The sequence below is a fragment of the Loxodonta africana genome, chromosome 2 (genome assembly GCF_030014295.1).
Source record: "Loxodonta africana isolate mLoxAfr1 chromosome 2, mLoxAfr1.hap2, whole genome shotgun sequence".
Taxonomy (NCBI): Eukaryota; Metazoa; Chordata; class Mammalia; order Proboscidea; family Elephantidae; genus Loxodonta; species Loxodonta africana.
The window spans coordinates 130,133,048-130,155,765 of record NC_087343.1 but is presented as its reverse complement, the minus strand read 5'-3'; the positions used below and the strand labels follow the sequence as shown (position 1 = coordinate 130,155,765).

The following is a 22,718-nucleotide window of genomic DNA, read 5'->3' as shown; positions in this document are numbered from 1 at the left end:
TGCATCTGGACATTGGCATGTGCAGTTCCTGCTGCCTGAAATATTCTTCCCCTTCTTTTTCTACTTCCTTTGCCTACCTACCTCTTTTCCAAGCTCCTAAATATGTTGCTGTTCATTTTTCCATTATGGCCTCCCACGCACTAATAACACATTCATTTTCTCCAGTACCAACCTGTGAACAGCTTTATACTCTTTTCTATACATATATATATATATTTTAAACCTCTGTAAGCTACCTGTTTTCATTTCTATTCAGCAGATGGAGGAACTGGAGCACTAAATTTCAGAAATCTAAGTCAGGACTATAAATTATAAGCATCTTAATGGATAAGGCTGGGCCTAGTTCCCTACTTGGTCTCCAGGCTTTGCACAGTGCCTAGGATAGAGCAGGCAGTCAGTGCACATTGAGCGAATTATTGGATGAATCTCAGTTTGAGCCTGAGGTGCCTCTCTCTTGAGTCAATGGAGCTTCTGTTTCATCATTTACTCTCTAGGACAAATGAGGCCAGATTCCTCTGCGTGCCCTCTTCTTCCCGAAGGGAAATATGCCTGGTGAGAGAATCTGGAAGCCTATGTTGCTCTGAGTTGTTCTGATGCATTCCTTTAATGTTGGCTGGCATGGATGAGAGGGACTTTTGTTGTGGTGGCAATTAATGATGATTTGCACATTTTAGTAATTTACAAAACTGTGGGCACCCGGCACAACATAAGAAACACCTCTTTCTCCTGAACCATGAAATCTGGTGACCTCTGCTTAAATACGTGGCTTATTATGCATGTTTCAGCCTTAGTGACAACTGGTACCAAATGGTTGCTGGACTGGGAAGAATTCTGTTTGGGTCATTTTAATGCATAGCTAATTTGGATTTTTTTCTTTTTTTTGTAGGTTGTTCTTAAAAAAATGGTTATTTCTTCAAACTCATGCCTGGGCTTTATCTGTTTATTGTTGTGCCACTGGATTGGGACCACCTCCCCTCTGAATCTTGAAGATCCCAATGTGTGTAGCCACTGGGAAAGGTAAGAGCTCTGAAAGCAGCCTGAGAAATAACTTCTGATAAGGTCCTTTGCGTACTGTCACTAGCAGTCGGATGTAGAAAATTAGAATTTGAAAAGAGAGTGTGAAATTTCTGTTTCGTAAAAATCATTAGCTATAGCTAGTAAATTGGACAGTATTACTCACCTATGTAGGGGGAGAAAAAACAACCTGTTGCATCTAACACCAGTGCAACCATCAGATCCTGGGAAAACATTGATAGCTCAATTCAAATGACTTCCCTAGGGCCTTGCCCCTGCTCTGAATCTGTTTGCGGATCATTTGGGGAGCTGGACTTAAGCACAGGAACCAATGAGTGAGCAGTAGAAGGAAGCATGAAACAATGTGCTAAACTAACATGTTGAAATGTAAGGTATGAAAGAACTTGTGTTGTAGGTGCCCTTGAAAGGGAGACATGGTTTCTGCCTGGAGGACCTGGCAAGGTTGTATGGAGGTGGTGTCACCTGCGGTGCTCTTGAAGAACTGAATGAGAAGAGTGGATAGAAGTGGTTGGGTGGGGTTCTCGGAACCAAGATGACTTGAAACCAGTGTCATGAAGACCACCAAGGGCTGTGGCCAGCAAGAACAGAGCCATACAATCCTGGAGGAAGGAAAGATTACGTAGATTCTGTGAAAACAGATGATGTAGTATCCAGATCTCGGCAATGTGCAGTAGCACAAACGGGAGAATACAAAACAATGTGTCTCCCCTCAGGGATCTTACAGTCCCACATGGAGCACAGAAGTAGCACAGACCACACAGTGTAACTGCAGTACAATCAACTATAGTCTGCTCTGCTTAAATGTATGCTTGTATTCCTAAAACATTATCTTTGTAACTGCAAGTGTTTCAACCAAATAGAAGGTGTTAAGTACTAGAGAGTAAAATGTATTTTCTAATTGCCGTGAGTGTAATTACATCAAGGTCTTTGTCTCTTTTTCCTGTCACCTGCCACCATGATTAGCGCACACATACACATTCTAATCACCGTCGTCACCCACTGTTAGGATGCACAAAACCCAGAGCCTCTTAATCTAAGGGCATGCTGGCTTCTCACTCAGCAGCCTTACATTTGGTAAGGGCTCAATCCCAGCTCTAGTCAGGCTAACAAAAACCTAATGCCCCTGGCCAATCAGTGAGTTATACATCATTATGAAACCTAAACTATAGAGAAAATATGTGTATATAAAAAACTTCTATACGTTTGTGGTATTAACTAGATTATACAAAGGTAAGGGCTGGGATCTAGGTATTAACTATCTTTATAATTAAGCACCCCCACATAATATTTCACCAAGGAAGTACTTAATAAATATTTATTAAAATACTAAACATGAATAAGTGAATATATGAGTGGGTATATATCAAACTTAGAAAATGGAGAGACCATTGGTGTTGATCTTCTTGGAGGAGAATAACTCAGATGGCAGGAAAAGTCGAATTTTTGAGATAACTGTGAAATAAGAACTGACAGATCTTGGTGGTGCATTGACCACAGGATGTGACAGAGGCAGAGAAAGCTGAGGTCTGGAACCTCCTGTGTGAAAGAGTGGAGGTGTCAGGACATACATGGAAAAATAAAAGGAAGTGAGTTGATTTGAGAGGGAAGAGGATTAGCATGGTTTGGCTATGTTGCATTCATAAAATCAATTTGAAATATGGGCCTGGAATTATGTGGAGACATAAACTTGGGGATCTCTACGATGATAAGACGTGAACAGATGAGCTCTCTGTGTGATACTGTAAATAGAAAAGAATTCAAGGTTCCAAGTAATCTAAAAAAAAAAAAAAAAAAACCAAACCCACTGCCATCAAGTTGATTCCGACTCATAGTGACCCTATAGGACAGAGTAGAACTGCCTCATTGAGTTTCCAAGGAGCGCCTGGCGGATTCGAACAGCTGACCTTTTAGTTAACAGCCCTGGTACTTAACCACTACGCCGCCAGGGTTTCCCCAAGTAATCTAGCACCCAAAAATTGTAATTATATACTTCATCATTATTCCTTGTTCAATATTTTACCAAACCTGGTACACATAATTATATTGTTTTGTTTACCACTGATAATCCCTGGTGTCCAGAACGCTGTCGTGCACATGGCATGTGCTCAGTAAATAATTGTTGAATGAGTGAGCCCACCTTATAATAGGAAGTCCCAACCAAAAACCAAATCCACTGCTGTCGAATCGATTCTGACTCATAGCGACTCTATAGAACAGAGTAGAACTGCCCCATAGAGTTTCCAAGGAGCACCTGGCAGATTCGAACTGCTGACCTCTTGGTTAGCAGCCGTAGCACTTAACCACGAAGCCACCAGGGTTTCCATGATAACCAAAAATAACATCATGGCGAAGGAGAGAGAGACAGAGACAGACAGACAAGGGGCAGATTAGCCTCTAAACCTGGTAATAATTCCACAGCTGCACAAATAGAGTAACGTCTAAAATACTGAGTGTTGACAAATAGGGAAATGATAGAGATTTGTGGTTTTTATTTTTCAAGATTATTTTTACAATCTCTGGTTGATAAATTCCTGCTATATGGTTAGACAATAAGTCTTTGAAGAAAGGTGAAAGGAAATGGAGTTGTTTTGACAAGAATAGAGAAAGGAGGAGGAAGATAAATTAAAATGATCAAATAGAGGTGCAGGTGACAGGTTCTGTATTTTCAAAATTTGAAATGGGCTTGAGCTGAAATGGGGAGGGGAAAATTAGCTCCAAGGAACAATTCTTGGTGGTAGAGTTGAGTAGGGCTCATTGCAGACTTTCCTCCTACCAAAAGCCGCCCGTATCCAATGAGCCGTGGACTCACCGGGAGCCTTGCTTCTTCATGGTCTGTGGAGCCTCAGCGTCAGCATCACCTGGGCCTTGATAGAAATGCGGACTCTCAGGTTCCGCCCCAGACCTGCTGAATCAGAATCTGCGTTTTAACAAGATCACTGGATGATTTGTCTGCACATTCAAGCCTGAAAATGCTTCCATCAGTGCCTGCTAGCTACAATCCCACATTCCTATCTGAATGCTTATTCACAAATAAAGGTGTGCCTCATTTTAATACAGCAATCATGAGTCTAAGGACTTGGACGTAAAATGAAATAAAAGAAAACTAAAACATTTAAAATATGCAAGGGTGTTTATTATTAAAGGAATTCTGCAGAGAATCCTTTTGGAAGATGAATAATTCTATGAATAATCAGCTCCCTCTTTCCATTCCCTTTCCCTGTTTTATGAATCTAAGCTTTCCCACCTACCGGGGCGAATGGGGAGAAATCATGCTTTGCGCAACCCCTTGGGGGTGGAGCAGGGTAGTGGTAGTAATTGAACCAGCAGTCCCAAAACGAGCGAAGATAAGAAATGATGATTATTACTATATCTGATTAAAGTAACAAGATAATTTAGCAGATAAAATGTAATTAACCACTTTGGAATGTGTCCAAGTAATGATAGCTTTTCTCTTTTTTTCCCTTCCTTTGACCTTAAATCTTGCTGGGGCTTTTTCCCCTGGATGATACCTAATAGGTTAAAATCACGGTGATGATATGTTGTCAGTGTGCTTGAGAAGAGTAAACAAACAAGCAGGAAAAATAAAGGGTTTTATGTTTCAACGCTGAAAAATCATGCAGAATTGGAATCAGATTCCTTTTGATGCCCCGGTTTGCCATCACTGCTTTAAAAGCTGTACCTCTCAGTGTTTTAGTGACATCTGAGAGGGGTCGGAGAGGCGGGGTGGTGTTTGGGGGCTAGGGCTGACTCTATACTCTCATTAGCAGTGGGAGCTCAATGGGAGCTCATCTGGGCTGCGAAAAGGATTGGACCAGACAATCGAGAAGGTTCCTTCCCACTTTGTGACTTTAGGAGCAGCCACTCATGGACATGGAGGTCTGGACAGCTACTGTTAACAAATGAGCTAATTAAGGTCAAACGGCGGCCCCCACACTGGCCAAGGCAGCAGTGACCAGGGAAGGTGGGCCCATTCTTGCAGACAAGTGAGTTCCTCAAAAAATGACAACTTAATTGTGTAACAATAGACAATTGAATATTGAGAAAATTATGGTGTCATTACTTACGAAGTACTGTTGTTAGTTGCTTTCCAGTTGTTTCTGACCCATGGTGACCCCACATATGCAGAGTAGAATTGCTCCATAGGATTTTTAAGCCTGTGACCTTTCAGAAGCAGATTGCCAGGCCTGTCTTCTGAGGTGCCTTCGAGTGGGTTCGAACCACCAACCTTTTTGGGCTAGGGGTCAAGTGTTTAACCATTTGCACCACCCAGGGACTTTTAAACCCAAAAAACCCATTGCCGTTGAGTTAATTCCAATTCATAGCAACCCTATAGAACAGAGTAGAACTGCCTCATACAGTTTCCAAGGAGTGCCTGATAGATTCAAACTACCGATCTTTTGGTTAGCAGCTGTAGTTCTTAACCACTATGCCACCAGGGTTTCCCAGGGACTTTAGTCATAATTTCAAGACTATTTACTAACATTGAAAATGCTTATGATATACTGTTAAGATAAAAAAGCAGGTTTTAAAATTATGTGCACAGAATGATTATAATAATATAAAAAACAAAAACTAAAAACCCCAAGAAGATGCGAAGAAGCACAAAAAAATCGTTCCTGATGGTTATGTAAGAGTTACGGAATTCTCATTCTATTTTAAAAATTTTGTTTTCCATTTATTGTAATGTGATGATAATACCTTTAACAATGTAAAACAAAACAAAAAAGATAATGTAAAAAAGACAAAGGATGTCTAAGAAAGAACAGAAAAGGAGACTTGGGCTTGAACAGGTTTTAGCCCCTTCTGTAAGCTTAAGTGGAAATGTTGGTTTCTGATCATTGTAAAAAGTAATATTTCACCATATTAATTTTTTTAACGTAATTTATATGTAGTTGGTTTTGAATTGGTTTTGAGCCTCTGAATAATTTCAATGGGAAGACTCAAGATTGAAGAGAAACACTCAAAACATAGTATGTTATCCTCCTACAGTGAAACCTGTGAAAGCTGGAACTTGATGGGACTGCCTTGTTTTTCCGGGTATCACAAGCTTTCCACCTTTGACAGGGTCTTACTAATTTTCTATCGATAGTTTTGGTGGAAAATATTTGAGTTTTCCTTTTCTGACAGGTTTCTGCCTTACACAGGTTTTGACTTTTGCAGATTTTACTGTATTTTCTCCAAACTGTATACATTTCTTCATTATAGCCATATCACATTACAGTTTGGTTATTTATATATCTGCCTCTCTCACAAGAGCTCTCTAAGGGCAGGAATTGCATAGAAGTTGCTCAATAAATGTTTTCTGAATTTGGAACCCTAAATGGATTGATTGACCTTGGATAGAGTAGCGGTTAGCTGCTGTTGAGTTGGCTCTGACACCTGGCAACCGCACATACAACAGAATGAAACGTTGTCCAGTCCTGCCTTCATGAGTACCTTCCAACCTAGTGGCCTCATCTTCCAGCACTATATCAGACAATATTCTTTTGTAATCTGTAGGGTTTTCATTGGCTAGCTTTTGGAAGTAGATTGCCAGGCCTTTCTTCCTAGTTTGGAAGCTTTACTGAAACCTGTCCATCATGGGTGACCCTAATAGTGTTTGAAACAGCAGTAGCATAACTTCCAACATCATAGGAACACACAAATCACCACAGTATGACAAACTGAAAGACAGGTTGTGGTTGATGGAGAAGCCAAACCAAACTAAACCTGAGGCCGTTGAGTCATTTCTGACTCACAGCAACCCTGTAGGACAGACTAGAACTGCCCCATAGGGTTTCCAAGGACAGGCTGGTGGATTCCAACTGCCGACCTTTTGGTTAGCAGCTGAGCTCTTAACCCCACTGTGCCATCAGGGATCCTGATAGAGAAGAGCAGCCCTAAAACCAGAGATGTATCCTGCAAATGTTTGCTATTGGTGAGCAAGTGACAAGAAAAGAAATTCGTGTGTTTTAACGTTTCCTCTTATTGAGGAGTCTTCCGGGCTACTAGAAATTTGTGAGGGGAAAAAAATTGTCCTGTTTTTTGTGGAACCAGTTTCATTGTTTCTGAGTCGTTTTTCCTGTCTGCATCAAATAGATCGGCCAGGATATGTTAGTTGATTCTCACTTTTGCTCTCCAGGGCACACAGGCCTAAGCATAACATGGCCGTTGAAATTTTCTGGAAATGCTCCATGAGATCTAGTTCCAACAGCCTGACCAGCCTGGCTAATTTGGAGTGTTTTTCGCTCCTATTGTACGTGGCGGGAAATGGGGGGTGGGGGAGTTGCCCTGTTTGCTTGTGGCTGATGCGGGACTGTACCTCTACAGCATTTCCATTCACATAGGACATTCATTCGCTTTGTGTCCACTGCAAATGGAAGGATAAATATACTGCAGGCTTCAAGATTCAGTTATCGTCAAGCAGCTGGATAGGAAGGAAAAAAGTTGGCAAGGAAGTCTTAGAATTCGCATCAACCTGTACCTCAGGGCACCGCTAGGAGTGTGAAGACAATATTAATGGCTTAATGCTGTATGTCAGACCGAGAACATTTATATTTTAACAGAGGCGCTTGCTTTACCCAGAAGGAGAAATATCACAGTATATAGGCAGTTACACTCTTTACCCTCATCTGAGCCCATGCTTGCAGGTAGCAGCAGGTAGCTATTGGGGTAGAAGTAAGTAGTCATCTAAAGTGTATGTTAGAAACTCAGACTGCCAAGTGGGACGGGATCTTCAAGACCATCTCTGACTCCCTTGTTTTAAGATATGATTATCAAGAACCAGAGAGGTTACCTGCTCAAGGTCGACCCAGTTTCTCAGTGTTAGATCAGGATTATAATTTTGGTTTTTTCTGGTCCATTGTTTTTTTAATAGGGCTTGCTTCATCTGCTTCAGATTTGTGGGTTTTTTAATTCATTTGCCATCCAGGTGATTCTGGCTCATGGAAACACCCCACGTGTGTCAGAATAGAATTGTGCCCCACAGGGTTTTCAATGCTGATATTTTGGAATCAGATTGCCAGGCCTTTCTTCTAAGACTTCCGGGTCGACTCAAACCTCCAACCTTTGGGTTAGCAGCCAAGTGCCTTAACAGTTCACACTACCCAGGGACTCCAAAATTTGTGGAGGATCCCTAAATTTACCTGGAAATCAAATTGTAGTGTCCCAAATCATGGAATATACAAAAATGTGAATAGGATGGCTATTCCATGGATGCCATATTGAATCCTAACTACATAATGACTACCCGAGACCAGCTGCAGAATGAAATTTCACCTTTTCTCAGGCCAGCATCTTTCCAAATCAGAAGGTTCTGCCCTGTGTCTAACCTGAATTCTTGCTGAAATGTTAACCTAATTCCCTCTGTACCTTCTCCAGTTGATAGTTTCTATTAATGAACTATTGGGCTATTGATTTTGCAGCGTACAAGTCAGTGATTGTGGTCCATTTTGTTTGTCAGTGTGGATTGAATATCTTAGAGGAAATCTTTAAAAGAGTTTTAAAGAAAAAAGAATAAATTGTTTGAAAAGCAAGATTCCCCAGTTTTTCCTGTAGGCATAAACTAAGCTCTGGAGCATGTAATAGACTGTTTAAGATTAAAAAATGTGAGAGTGCGCACTGGACGCTCTTTCTGGTATGTTTTTCACCCGCATTATAAGGCCCGTAGAATTGCATGTTTTTACTCTAACAAGAAGCTTTTGGTGAAAGAGTATGAGGGGAAAGCAGACTGTTTGAGTAGCAGCAGACTGTCGCTAAGATGATTTCAGGCTAATTTTCTCAGTCATAAGTTTAGAACAGGGTTTAAAGACTTCTTTGCAATTTTTATGTAGAGATTTGGAGATGTTCTTCCACTGCCTGAGAAGTAAAGCAGACACATAAAAGCAAATTACTCCAAGTGCCAACCAGGAAAATAGGCTCTTTCTGATTTTTCAGAATTAGCAGCAAAATGTACTCTGTTATGAATACTTGAATTGTCTTTCTGCTAATTAACCTTGTTATTTGCATACAGACTTAGATTGAAAACTTTTTGTGAAAGGTCTTTGTTATCCCTGGAGCCATAGGACAAGGGAAAGGAATTAAATTCAGAAAAAAAAAAAGAGTGTTATATTTTAAAATTGGAGAATATCAAGGTTTGTGGTGAATAGGAAAAGAAAATTTTTTTTGGAAATTTCTAGCATGACCCATTGTCTTTTAAATATATTATTAATGTCGAGCCTTTTAGAGTTCTAGTACAAATAATAACCTGTATTAAAAAAATGGAGATTCTTTGTTAAAATTCAGTACGGAGTTGTAAATGGAGAGTATTTAGCCTACACTTTGGAAACCCTGGTGGAGTAGTGGTTAAGTGTGATGGCTGCTAACCAAGAGGTCGGCAGTTCAAATCCGCCAGGTGCTCCTTGGAAACTATGGGGCAGTTCTACTCTGTTCTATAGGGTCGCTAAGAGTTGGAATCGACTCAACAGCAGTGGGTTTGGTTCCTTTTGAGTACATGTTATGTCATTTGTGTAAGAAAGAGAAGTACTGATTCTTTCTTTTTCCTTTTCTTTTCAGCTACTCAGTGACTGTGCAGGAGTCATACCCTCACCCCTTTGATCAAATTTACTACACTAGCTGCACTGACATTCTAAACTGGTTTAAATGTACACGGCACAGGTAATGGGGTTCGAGCATATTTATCAGCTTGGCTAACTGGGAATGGAGTCTGATACAATGAGAGATATTAAACACTTGAGATCACACATCCACCCATTCAGAGACTAGTTACTGAGTGCTTGCTGTTGTCCTAGCTTTGTTCCGGATCACAGGGGAGATAGCAAAGCAAAGAGTCTAAGTGCAGAGGAAATGTCTACAGTTTGCCATCATTTGGTTAGGAGCAATTCAAACACCTTTTGTGTTGTGTGTAATTGGGGGAGACATTCTTAAAAATGGATATTACCAGATGTCAAGAAATTCTAGCATATGTTTATAATTGAACATCTGACTCATTTTAGGCTAGCTTAAATTTGACACTTAAGAAAAAAGCCCAAAGATGAGAAGACACGGAGGGACAGGGAAACCAGACTAATGGAAACGGGGAACCCAGGGAGGAAATGGGGAGAGTGCTGACCCATTGCATAGATTGCAACCAATATTCTGAAACAATTTGTGTAAGAATTGTTGATTGGAAAATTAATTTTCTATGTAAACTTTCACCTAAAGCATAATAAAATGTTTTAAAAAAGAAAAAAACATAGATTTGTTTTTTCTATAAATGTGAAAACAGAAAAGAAAAACTAAATATGATTCAATATTAATGTTAATATGGAAGGGAGTTCTAATATCCTACTTTATTAGTAAAAGATTTATGGTAGTATGAGTCAGGGATTGAGTGTGGCCCCTGCTGATGTATACGGCACTAAATGATGTTATGCTCAGTGTCACTTCTTCAGACAAGCTTTCCTTGACCATTCTGTGTGTACTTCCACCTCCTCCCCATCACATTCTATTCCCTTACTCAGGCTTTTAAGCACTGCCAGCCATGATATGATGTATTTATTCTTTTAATGTCTGTCTTTCTTTAAACAAATTCTACTGGGTCTATCTTCATAGTAGAATATAAGTTCCTTGAGGGCAAAGGCTTGATATTGTTTTGGTATTTCCCCAGTGCAGCAGTGCCTGGAATATAGTAAGTGCTCAATAAACATGAGTTTAATGAATGATTGAGACTTTACTTAAAAGGAAAGGTCTTTTTGTCTGTTAGCCTCCATTTTATAATGGAATGAGACTGTATTGAGCCAGACTTTTAAAGGGATTTCTCTGAAATTTTCCTTTAAAACATATATAATTGAATGCTGACTAGAATTGTATCATATGAAAATATCATATGAAGATATCTCAAGATAACTGAGGTAGGAAAGTCATGAAACTTTTGATCCCTTGAAATAAACTATAGATTGGCTGAAAGTGGGAATATTAATATATTCTTAGATAAACTGATAAGAGTTAATGTTGGTCAAAATGTATCTTCCATGTTTCTTATTTATTTTGGAGTACTTTGCTTTCCATGCCTTTATTATATTTAATAGTTCCTGGGTATTAAAGGAAACCCTGGTGGTTAAGTGCTACAGCTGCTAACCAAAAGATCAGCAGTTCGAATCCGCCAGGCGCTCCTTGGAAACTCTATGGGGCAGTTCTACCCTGCCCTATAGGGTCGCTATGCGTCGGAACCGACTTGATGGCAGTGGGTTTTGGTGTATTAAGATATGAATTCTTTACTTCTGATCAAATTGCAGTTCTAAAGAAGTAACCGTGTGATTTTTTTTCCCTTTATATAGAATCAGTTACCGAACAGCCTATCGCCATGGGGAAAAAACCATGTATAGACGCAAATCCCAGTGCTGTCCTGGATTTTTTGAAAGCAGTGAAATGTGTGTCCGTAAGTAAGACTTTTATCCCTTTGGGGTTCACTTATTTTGCCCAGTGCTAGTTTCTTTCTGGTAATGGCAGCCCGAGATACAGGCGTGGGGAGATGAGGCATCTTGGAAACTTCCCTCTCACTCTCTGCTGCTACTTCCTTGGCCTGTGCAATGAAGGAGGCATTCACTCTGTTCTCCTGTCCTAGCAAAAAATTTCATGTGAATGTTGCCGGAGGAGAAGCAGATGCTACAGAAAGCTGACTCAAGGGCAGATGTAACAATGTTAATTGTACTTCTTTATAAATGCTTCACTGGAAATTAGTCAGGGTCATTGGACCTAGGTCACAGAAGAGAAGAGAAACATAACTGACCTGAATGAACTTCTGAGAGGACAGTCTGTTCTTCTCTGGTGCACAGAATGATGAGGCTGCCTAAAAGTAGAGTTCTCATGGTAAGAAATGACTACAAGTTTGGGTCACAAAGTAGACCTTCTTTTTCACTCTCATTTACTCTCTTCCCCCTCCCTCCCCCCAGCCCCATCTCACCAGTTCATTCTGAGATGTCATGGGAGAAGTCTGACATTTTAGGACACAATTCAGAAAATTCTAGCGTATTATGTGGAATGCCATTTGTAATTGAGGTTTATTACTACTATGTATAAGACACTTGGGAGATGGGTCATTAAAAAATATTTTATTCAAGTATTTTGGTTCAGCCCATTGCAAGAGGAGCACATTTGCTATCTGTGTCAGGTCATTACTGTTGAGTAGCACAGAGAAAAGATTCTGCTGTAATTTGGAGGCACCAGGAATCACAGGACAGATATGAGCTTAAGAATCTGCAGAGCCAGGTGATGGCACTGGCTCTGCCATCGCCAGCTGTGTAACCTCGGATAAGCCATTTACCCTTCTCTGAAGCCTCCTTTACTCTCATATAGAGAAAAGGCTTGAACCAAGTATATGTCTCATCTTCCTGCCAACCCCTCGAGTCTATTCCTGGTGTAGACAGAGGCAATTCCTCAACTTTGATTCAGAACCAGGCCTGGATATGATAATAAACGGTCATTAAAAAAATAGATAAATAATAAATGGTCATTAAAAAATAGAAAGTATAACTAAACAAAAAGAAGAAAATAAAAATACATTGTGAATGTTTTTCCTGGTCAGTAACATACTACAAATGCCAGCATATAATTGTATTATAGATATTTATTTAACCAGTCTCAATTGTTAAGCATTTATTTCCACATTTGTTTCATTATGAACTGCTGTAAAAGACATGTGGTTAAATCTTTGTTCGCATTCTTAATAAAAAAAAAAAATTTTAAGGATAAATTTTTAAAGGGAGACTTGCTGGGTCTGAAGGTATACATATTTTTAAGACTTTTCCTGACTTCCCAGTTTGTGCATCCACCGGAAGTTCATAAGAATGCCTTTTTGCTTATTCCCTTTGCTATTTTTTTTAATTTGCATATCTTTGATTAATTATGATGCTGAATAAGGAAAATTGCATGTTTATAATCAAACATCTTAGAAGTGATCATGGACTGTTCTCTGTGGTGGCGCAGTGGCTTAAGAGCTCAGCTGCTAACCAAAAGGTCAGCAGTTCAAATCCACTAGCTGTTCCTTGGAAACCCTATGGGGCAGTTCTGCTCTGTCCTGAAGGGTCACTAAGAGTCAGAATTGACTTGATGGCAGAATTGGTTCTCTGTGGCCAGGCTGATGGGAAAGTTTCAAAGAGAGCAGCAGTGAACACATAACATGGGGAGAGGTGGGAAGTCCTGGCCCCACACATGGGGTCTCCCTGAGTCAGAATCAGCTCGACAGCATGTAACAACAACATATATAAAGTCAGGGGCTAATTCAGTCACTTACAGAGAGCTTGCAGAGGTACTTGGGCCTTTGTATCTTTTAACCATACCTTCCTACCTTGAAAGCATGGTATGAGGGAAGCCAAGCTTTACTGGCAAGCTTGTATGGGGAGCATGGATCAAGCAAGGTCAGTGAGAGAGAGGTCTCAGTATTTTATGGCACCAGCCTCCCATATACAGTACCCTTCTCGTTTTATTCAGTAGTGCAGCCCTTCTCAAAAGGTTAGGACATTCCACTAGCGATATCTTACCTGAAAATTACAATGGTAACAATAAATTTTCTTTCATCTCACAGTAGGTGGGTTGCAGAGTATCCCCAGGATTGCTCCAATTGGACACATCTAGCATTTGCTCCTAGGTCCCTAGGTGACATAAACGGTTTGTGTGTGACTTCTAACCTAAAGGTTAGTGGTTCAAATCCACCCAGTGGTACTGCAGAAGAAACATCCTGGCAATCTACTTCCATTAAGATTACAGCCAAGAACACCCTATGGAGCAGCTCTACTGTGTAATACATGGGGTCGCGATGAGTTGGAATCGACTCCATGGCTGCTAACAACATTTTACTCTAAAATTCTGTTTTTCTAAGCCTTCTCGGCTGACCAACTGCCACTAGGGATTGAAATATTTTTCCTTTAGATATGTGAATATATTTATCAGCTTACTGTCTACTCTCATAGGCCCAGGAGCCATTTGGTCTCCTTAAGGATATTTTGCATCTCTCTACTCTGATGTCTTGATTTCATAGCTTAACTCCCAGAGGACAAACAGAACTTCCCTTGCTTCCTTATTCTTGGAGGATGCCCTGCAGTAACTCTCAAGCACTCTCGACACCTGGCACTCGTGAGGCACCCTTGTGGCTAGAGAAGGAAGAAAGAACACGTGATTCTTGGTTTTGCTTTCATAATCGCTTTTTCATACAGGTTTTGCTGCCAGGCAGACAGCACAGGCACCATTTTTAACTGTTTCCAGTTACAAGGAGGAATTGAATCACAGGAATTGGTTATGATTTTAGTTTATTTTTTGGTAGTCAGCTTACTGGGAAAACAAAAAAGGGTGGTTTTATGCAAATAATGTATATTTGAAAAAAGTTTCTTTAATGTAGCTGAAGTAGCCCCTTCGGGAGAGCAAGTTCCGCCTTCCTACCCCACTCCACCCTGCCTCCCCTGCTCCATAGATCACACCGTAGATGGTCATTCCGGAGTCCTGATTTGGGACTGCCAGCTGTTCCACCCTCTTTCCATAGCTTTTGGGGGTTTTCTGTGAGGACCTGGCTGTCTCAGTTCCTACCTGTTAGCAACATGTGGTTTTGGATCTTGACTCCCCCACTTATCCCTCCCCAGCTTTAGAGATTAGAACATTGTGTAAATATTAATAGTAGCTCTTCATCAGGAAATAGCCAAGGATGTGTACCATAAAGAATCATTTTCTCTAGGCTCCAGAGAAATTTCTACAGAGTTGGCTACCAGTTCATTCTGCTGTGGTTGGGAAAGGACAGCTGAGCGGCCTCAACGAATACCTAGCCAGGCTCACCTTGGAGATGGGGCTACGGAATAGTGCCCCTCTCAGAGCAAGGCCATCTTTGTTCTTGAGGATTCAAGGGCTCAGCATAAAAAATTATTTCTGTGGAAGAAGGGGATAGTGGATACTGGGAGAAAGTTTGAGCCACACTGTAAGGCTTTTTGGTACAGATTGCCAAATGGAGGTCCAGACAAATTGTAACAATTTACATCCCCACCAGCAGTGTAAGAGAGTGTCCATTTCGTCACATCCTCACCAACACTAGGTATTAATATTTTTTCAACCTACGCAGTGAGGTGATGATACCTTGCTGTGTTTTGCATCTCCTTAATTACTAGTTATTCTGTACTCTTTTAAAATGATATGTTTTTTAGCCATTTGTATTTTGGCTTTAAGGACAAGAGCAGGGTCTGGAATGAAGTGAGACTGCTTTGTTCCTTAGAGAGTCAGGAAAACACTGTTTAGAAACAACAGGTGATGGCGGAAAGAAAAACAGGCTAATTTGAGGGCTGGTTTTTTTTTTAAAGGAGACAGCTTGAGACTGAACCTGACTAACAAGTGCCCCAGGGTCAAACCAGCAGGAGGCCTGGGCCTTTCAGAGACCCTTCCCCTCCCCAGCCTTTCTCTCTTCACCCCTAGCCTCCACCAGCTTCTCTTTTCCCAAGACCTTAACTGTCTGCAGCCCCAGGGTGGTTTGGAGCCAGGGCAGTCTCTCAGCTTCTTGCCTCCATGAGTGTCATGCAAAGAGCATTGTGGATCTCTGATCCATTGAGGTTGGACGGGCTCTTGGCAACGCAGAGTGAAACTGTGAATGAACCAGTCATAAACGGAGTTGAGACATTTGATTGCCACAGTACTGCCCTTTGTTCTGAAACATTTTGTAGTAAATGAGCCTGAGGGCTAATGTGGGGACCTAACCAATATTTCCAACATTATAACTCCAGAAAAATGTGTTTGGAGCAACACACAACTCATTTTCAAATACACTTTTGGAACCTGACCTCTTAGCAAGTTGGGGATTGCCTGTAGAATTGGTTCCAGGGAACTTGGAGAAGCTGGCAGGGAAAGCAGCGGAGAGAACAGCAGAGTGAGAAGTTAATGACTACTCTTCTGTGGGCAGGATCGATTAATCCAGATGAGGCCGTGTGTTCTCTGTAACAGATGTCCTTGGTTTCACCTTGGCTGATGGCAGAGAAGGGAGATCATTGTAAACAGGGCTGCTCACAGCAGAATCCTGGAGGGACAAAGGAGATGGTCAGGGGTCTCTCCTCCAGTCTAGCTTCTATTCTTTTTGCCCCAGATCCCCAGTTCTTTCGTGCTGGCTGCAGCTGCAAAAGAAGGGACCATTCTCACTGATGTTTCCTTTATAATAGATTTAACTCTGTTGCCCTATTTTTGTTATACAGAGGAGGGCAGAGGCTAACCTAAAATTAAAGCTTTAATGGGGGCACCCCAGGCAGCGTGACTTGCAGAGAAGACAGAGGGAAAAGTTTTGGGGACTTGCAGGCCAGCTCTGATGGTAGAAGATCAGTTCCCATGGAAGTGCCCTGCCTATCGTTGGCATTCATTTAGAGAACTTTGGAACTGTAAATGAGAAGCCTTAACTCCCCCACACTGAACTGTATATGATTTCCTGTTCATAGCAGAGGGGAGTGTGACAATTGATTACCATAGCAGTGAATGAATATTCACTGGTGAGTTTAACTTGGCCAATTTTATGTAAAGCTGAACTGGCCAAAGGCAAATAAGGAGTTGGAGCTGTGGTTGGTGTTTGTATGAGACATAGTGCCCGCCAATGAACTTCACTCTTGTTTCGATGTCATGCTTCAGTAAACAATGTGTTTTTAACCCCAATTTTGGGTTAAGGGCTTAAAAATATCTGCAGCTCACTAACACAGGACTATTTCTTTTGTCTAGGAGATGGGCCACATGGGTGCCATTTTGGAGGACCACATTAGACTGCCATATATCCCACACATTTTCACTTCTTTTTTATTTTGTGTTGGGATTTTATGTTATATTAGACTGGAATTTAAAAACTTCCTTTTTCGGAGAGAGGATGGCTTCTTTTGGAAGTGCCGGTGGTGGGGGTGGGGGTGGAGGTATGGGGAGCATTGTGTTTAGAAGGATTCTGAGCCATGTCTGGGCTAAGGTAAAGAGAGCAAAGTAAACCATTAGTGATTTCTGTCATCAACACTGGATTGGCAACAGGTGGCCTGGCCTGAGAGCTCAGTATTTGCCATCCCTGTATTAGACTCTGTCTGGCATCCAATGGGATTTTGGATACCACGGTGATATCAATTGAGGTTCCTGAATTTTGCACCTGGTTATAGGCTCCTTGTGCCTAGCTTCGCCATTTAACTGAGATATCATATTTATTTGTTCCTGCTGTTGTTCCCTGGAAAAATTAGCTTCCTCTTTGTGAGCAGGCATATTTGCCAAGCTAGCTCAGGATCACAGTTTCTGCATTTGTTTGCACTTTGTTAGCTGGTGTGAAGTCAGCTTCTGACTTATGACAACACCCTGCACAACGGGATCAAACTGTTGTGATCATAGGGTTTTCACTGGCTGATTCTTCAGAAGTAGGTCATCAGACGTTTTTTTCTAGCTTGCCTTGTTCTGGAAGCACCACTGAAACCTGTTCAGCATCACGGCATCACGCAAGCTTCCACTGACAGATGAGTGGTTGTTGCACTTGAGGTGCCTTGACGAGGAAGCAAACCTGGGTCTCTGTATGTTGTTGTTGTTGTTGTCAGGTACTGTCAAGTCAGTTCCTACTCATAGCGAGCCCATCCACAATAGAACGAAACACTGCCCAGTCCTGAGCCATCCTTACAATCGTTGTTATGCTCGAGCTCTTCGTTGCAGCCACTGTGTCAATCCACCTCGTTGAGGGTCTTCCTCTTTTCCACTGACCCTGTTCTCTGCCAAGCATGATGTCCTTCTCCAGGGACTGATCTCTCCTGACAATATGTCCAAAGTATGTAAGACGCAGTCTCGCCATCCTTACTTCTAAGGAGCATTCTGGCTGTATTTCTTCTAAGACAGATTTGTTCATTCTTTTGGCAGTCTATGGTATATTCAATATTCTTTGCCAACACTGCAACCCAAAGGCATCAGTTCTTCGTCTGTCTTCCTTATTCATTGCCCAGCTTTTACATGCATATGATGCGATTGAAAATACCATGGCTTGGGTCAGGCACACTTTAGTCTTCAAGGCGACATCTTTGCTCTTCAACACTTTGAAGAGGTCCTTTGCAGCAGATTTACCCAATGCAATGCGTCTTTTGAGTTCTTGACTGCTGCTTCCATGGCTGTTGATTGTGGATCCAAGTAAAATGAAATCCTTGACAACTTCAATCTTTTCTCTATTTATTGTGATGTTGCTCATTGGTCCAGTTGTGAGGATTTTTGTTTTCTTTATGTTGAGGTGCAATCCATATTGAAGGCTGTGGTCTTTGATCTTCATTAGTAAGTGCTTCAAGTCCTCTTCGCTTTCACCAAGCAAGGTTGTATCATCTGCATAACGCAGGCTGTTAATGAATCTTCCTCCAATCCTGATGCCCCATTCTTCTTCATATAGTCCGGCTTCTCGGATTATTTGCTCAGCATACGGATTGAATAGGTATGGTGAAAGAATACAACCCTGATGCACGCCTTTCCTGACTTTAAGCCAATCAGTATCCCCTTGTTCTGTCCAAACAACTGCCTCTTGACCTATGTAAAGGTTCCTCATGAGCACAATTAAGTGTTCTGGAATCCCCATTCTTAATGTTATCCATAATTTGTTATGATCCACACAGTTGAATGCCTTTGCATGGTCAATAAAACACAGGTAAACATGTGGGTCTCCACATGGAAGGTGAGAATTCTACCACTGAACCACCACTGCCTCCACAGTTTTATTAGGTGATCGAAAAAGGATTTTTAATGGCCACATTTTGCTTCAGTGTTAGCTGTAGGAGGGTCTGATTAGCAAGGGGATTGGCCAGCTTGGACACATTGGTCAAATGGGCAAGGCTTTCAGGAAGAGTCGCACTGGGGCATTTATTTCCCCTACTTGATACTGATTATGTAAGGACACATTTAATTCTTTATCCAGGGTGTGTGTCATTTTGGCCTTTTCCTGCTGACAAGTTTTGGGCTCAGGTTTTTTTGGATGGAAGGAGCTGGAGAGCAGGGCAAGGCAAATTGTTTTGGGCTGTGAAGACTCAGCCCTTGGCAGAGGGCTATTTATGGGAGAATTAGACTTCTCTGGTAGATTTAGGGGACCAAGAGGGAGCTTAAGGAGAGGAAGAATACTTTTCTCGGAAGTTCCAGTCAGTCTGAGCCTTCTGCTGTGGATTTATTTGATTCTCACAGGCTCGTTTAATAATAAAGTTGTGGTCTTGTCAAATATTTCCCAAAAAAACTTAGTTTGTGCCCTCTTTTAAGCAGACTCTTTTGAGTATAGATAAAAGTGAGACAATCCTGTTAGGCCAGGCAGAGAGACCCTGAACTGACAATAATCAGATGGTGCATTCCTAAGTAGACCTACCCATGATGCCCTCTCTGCCACCAGCAGGGCATTTTTTCATGTTTCCATAGGGACCCTGTACTCTGTTGCTATGGAGTCCGACTTGGTTCAGAGGAAGCTACCAGTAAATACTTGGAAAGGCCCTTTGTCCACATCCCGCACCAGTGGGAATTCCAATTTTCTCACGCATTTTTTGGGATCTAAATTTCGGTTTTCTGGTTATGGAAATATAACCGGAAAACTTCCGTTTGTTCTCTGCTAGAATGGGAAACAGCAAATCTGATAAATAATTCAGGGAACCTTTGTTGCTTCACTAGTTGTCCGTGCTTGCTCACGACTTAGGATTTTATAAATAGGAACCACGAATATAATTAAAAAAAAAAAAAAAGTATAAATTTAAGATAATTTCAATGTAAGTTGGAAATCATGTCTGCTGCCATCAGAGATATTCTTGGTTTTTACTTAAAAAATCATAACTGTTGAGTCCCCTGGAGGCAGGGTCAAAGGGAAACAATGAAGCACCCTTGCTTTCTCTCTAGAAAATAAGTCCTTGGATTTGCAGTCTTTGCAGGGTAGGTAGGATTTTCACAGGCCTAATTTATGCAGTCTCTTTGCAGGAATGAATAATAGCTAATATAAAAGCCCAGAATTGAGAAGCAATTTTGACTGTATTATGGTTCAAGCTGTTTTAGGGTAAAGTAATTTAAAAATAATGGAAAAGACACATTTTGGTCTAACTGACCAACCATAAAACATCGATACGGCCAGGTGGCGATAGAACTTGCATTTTTTAGTCTGGGATAGAGACGGACAGCGTTTTTGCAGATAATGCAGTGATAGACCTAGTGCTTCTCTCTGGGCCACAAGCAGAGAAGCTAAAGGGAAAGGGAGACTAATGCACTGGTGCCAACACCCTGTTCTTTCCATAAGGGGAAGTGACAGCCCAAGTTCCAGACATATTTCTTTCTCCATAAATAATTCTAAAAAAGGTTTAAGGCATCAGCTAGAGCTCCACTACATAGAAAAGCAAAATTCTTTATTGGGTCACAGGAGTCCTTCCTGACTAGCTAGGCAATTGTGTGGAGTGGCAAAGACAGTATGGAAAGTTTAAAGATAGAGCAGCAGTTTAAAGATAGAGCAGCCAAAATGGTATTTAAGATTATAAAGAACACCTAAGTTGATGTATTGTACTTAGCATCTCACTGAAGGACATGACTGTAAGTGGTGCCTCCTCAAATGAACTTTACCTGTTGATCCAGGGAGAAGAATGCCTTACTAGGCTTGGATCCTGGGCATTACCTGTAGTAACAAGCCCTAGTGTGAACTACTGAATACTCTTTGTGCAGAATTCACCAGCACATTATCCAGTAAGTTTGGGAAATGCTGTGTGCTGTACTTCTTTTTTTTGCAAATTTATTTTAGCCTACAGTAATGGTATGTCTCAAACTTATTTGACTATGGAATTTTTTATTGCCTCCCCTCATTCTTTTCAAGAACACGATTTAACTAATAGTCCATTATTCCCCAGAGTTTTAGGAAACATTGCATTAAGTGATTCACGTTGTTTTTATATAACTTTATATTGGGTAATTATAAATACTTATACTTTATCAGAGAATCTTGGGATCTTTAATTTCTTCTAAGGACCGTCATAATTGTGTTCTAACAACTCAAGAAAGGGAAATTTTTAGTTGAGCCATGGAAGGGTACAGCAGATGCTTGCTTCCCTCCGCCATGGCATGATGGAGGGCCTCTCCTCCAAATTTTGAGCTGTTAAAGTAATGTCAGTGATTATGCATATGGAGCAGCCCTTGATGGAAGAAGTCCAACCAGAATGCTCCTTAGAAGCAAGAAGGGCAAGACTGCATCTTACATACTTCAGACGTATTGTCAGGAGGGATCAGTCCCTGGAGAAGGACATCATGCTTGATAAAGTACAGGGTGGGCAGAAAAGAGGAAGACCTTCAACGAGGTGGATTAACACAGCGGCTGCAACAGTGGGCTCAAGCATAACAACGATTGTAAGGATGGCACAGGACCAGGCAGCGTTTTGTTCTGTTGTGCACGCGGTCGCTATGAGTCGGGGCATACTGGATGGCACCTAACAACAACAACAATATGAATGATAGATTTGGCAGTTGACCCAGGGTCATAAACTAAAATGATGGAAAAAGGACAGTTATATTCAAAATGTGACCTGTCAAAGAACTTAAAAGGCCTTTATTCCATGTTCTTTTAGACCTTTGATGGTGTCATAAAGCAAGCAGATAGTCTGTATCAGAGGTGACAAACTGGAAGGCTGGATGAGCTCACATATAATCTTATTTCATTTGGTCCACATAATGTTTTACATTTTAAAAATATTGTTTCACAAAAAATTTGGGATTTTTAGCTCCCATGGAAAACTCAAGAGATTGAGAATGCTGGTGACACACATATGTGACAATAAACAGGAGATACTGATGGGGAACATCTCCCACTAAGTGGACTAGTGCTTGCTGGGTTACGCCAAACCCTACCTGACCTGCATTACCCCTGTAAATTATCAGCCTGGCTCCTGTAGGCATTTGAATTTGTGTTCCCTGGTTTCTGTGGGGCTGTTCAAAGTGAAGGCCCTGCTACTTGCTCTCTTTTTGGCCCTTTAGTCTCCCCTTTTGAAAGAAATTCTACCTCTTAATTTATACATGTAGTTTAAAGCTTTATTCTGCTGCTATTTAAGGATTTCATTTTACTTGGATCCACAATCAACAGCCATGGAAGCAGCAGTCAGGAAATCAAAGGACGCATTGCATTGGGCAAATCTGCAAAGGACCTCTTTAAAGTGTTGAAAAGCAAAGATGTCACCTTGAAGACTGAGGTGCACCTGACCCAAGCCATGGTATTTTCAATCACATTGTATGTATGCGAAAGCTGGACAAGGAATAAGGAAGACCGAAGAAGAATTGACGCCTTTGAATTGTGGTGTTGGTGAAGAATATTGAATATACCATGAACTGCCAAAAAAACGAACAAATCTGTCTTGGAAGAAGTACAACCAGAATGCTCCTTAGAAGCAATGATGGCGAGACTGCAGCACACATACTTTGGATATATTGTCAGAAGCGATCAGTCCCTGGAGAAGGACATCATGCTTGGTAAAGTACAGGGTCAGCAGAAAAGAGGGAGACCCTCAATGAGGTGGACTGACACAGTGGCTGCAACAGTGGGCTCAAGCATAACAAGGATTGTGGGCATGACGCAAGACTGGGCAGTGTTTCATTCTGTGGTGCATAGAGTCGCTATGAGTTGAACTGACTTGAGGGAACCTAACAATGACAACAGTTTAAAGCTTTGACACTGAAATGCAAATTTTCCTTGTCCCTGAAAAGGGAAATAATCCTAGCTGTTATCAGTCATTGGC

At 41.2% G+C, this 22,718-nt stretch overlaps 1 protein-coding gene across 2 annotated transcripts in view; it reads left to right on the top strand.

Annotated features, from left to right (window-relative positions):
* Positions 1-638: 638 nt before the first annotated feature.
* The window catches only part of MEGF10 (multiple EGF like domains 10), a 127,278-nt gene continuing 105,198 nt past the window's right edge, over positions 639-22,718 (top strand). For both annotated transcript variants that reach the window (XM_010590254.3, XM_064275630.1), the window contains exons 1-3: positions 639-1,017; positions 9,568-9,669; positions 11,331-11,431. In XM_010590254.3, the coding sequence (XP_010588556.1) occupies positions 902-1,017; positions 9,568-9,669; positions 11,331-11,431 (319 nt within the window). In that variant the 5' untranslated portion in view covers positions 639-901. The remainder of the gene's footprint in view (positions 1,018-9,567; positions 9,670-11,330; positions 11,432-22,718) is intronic.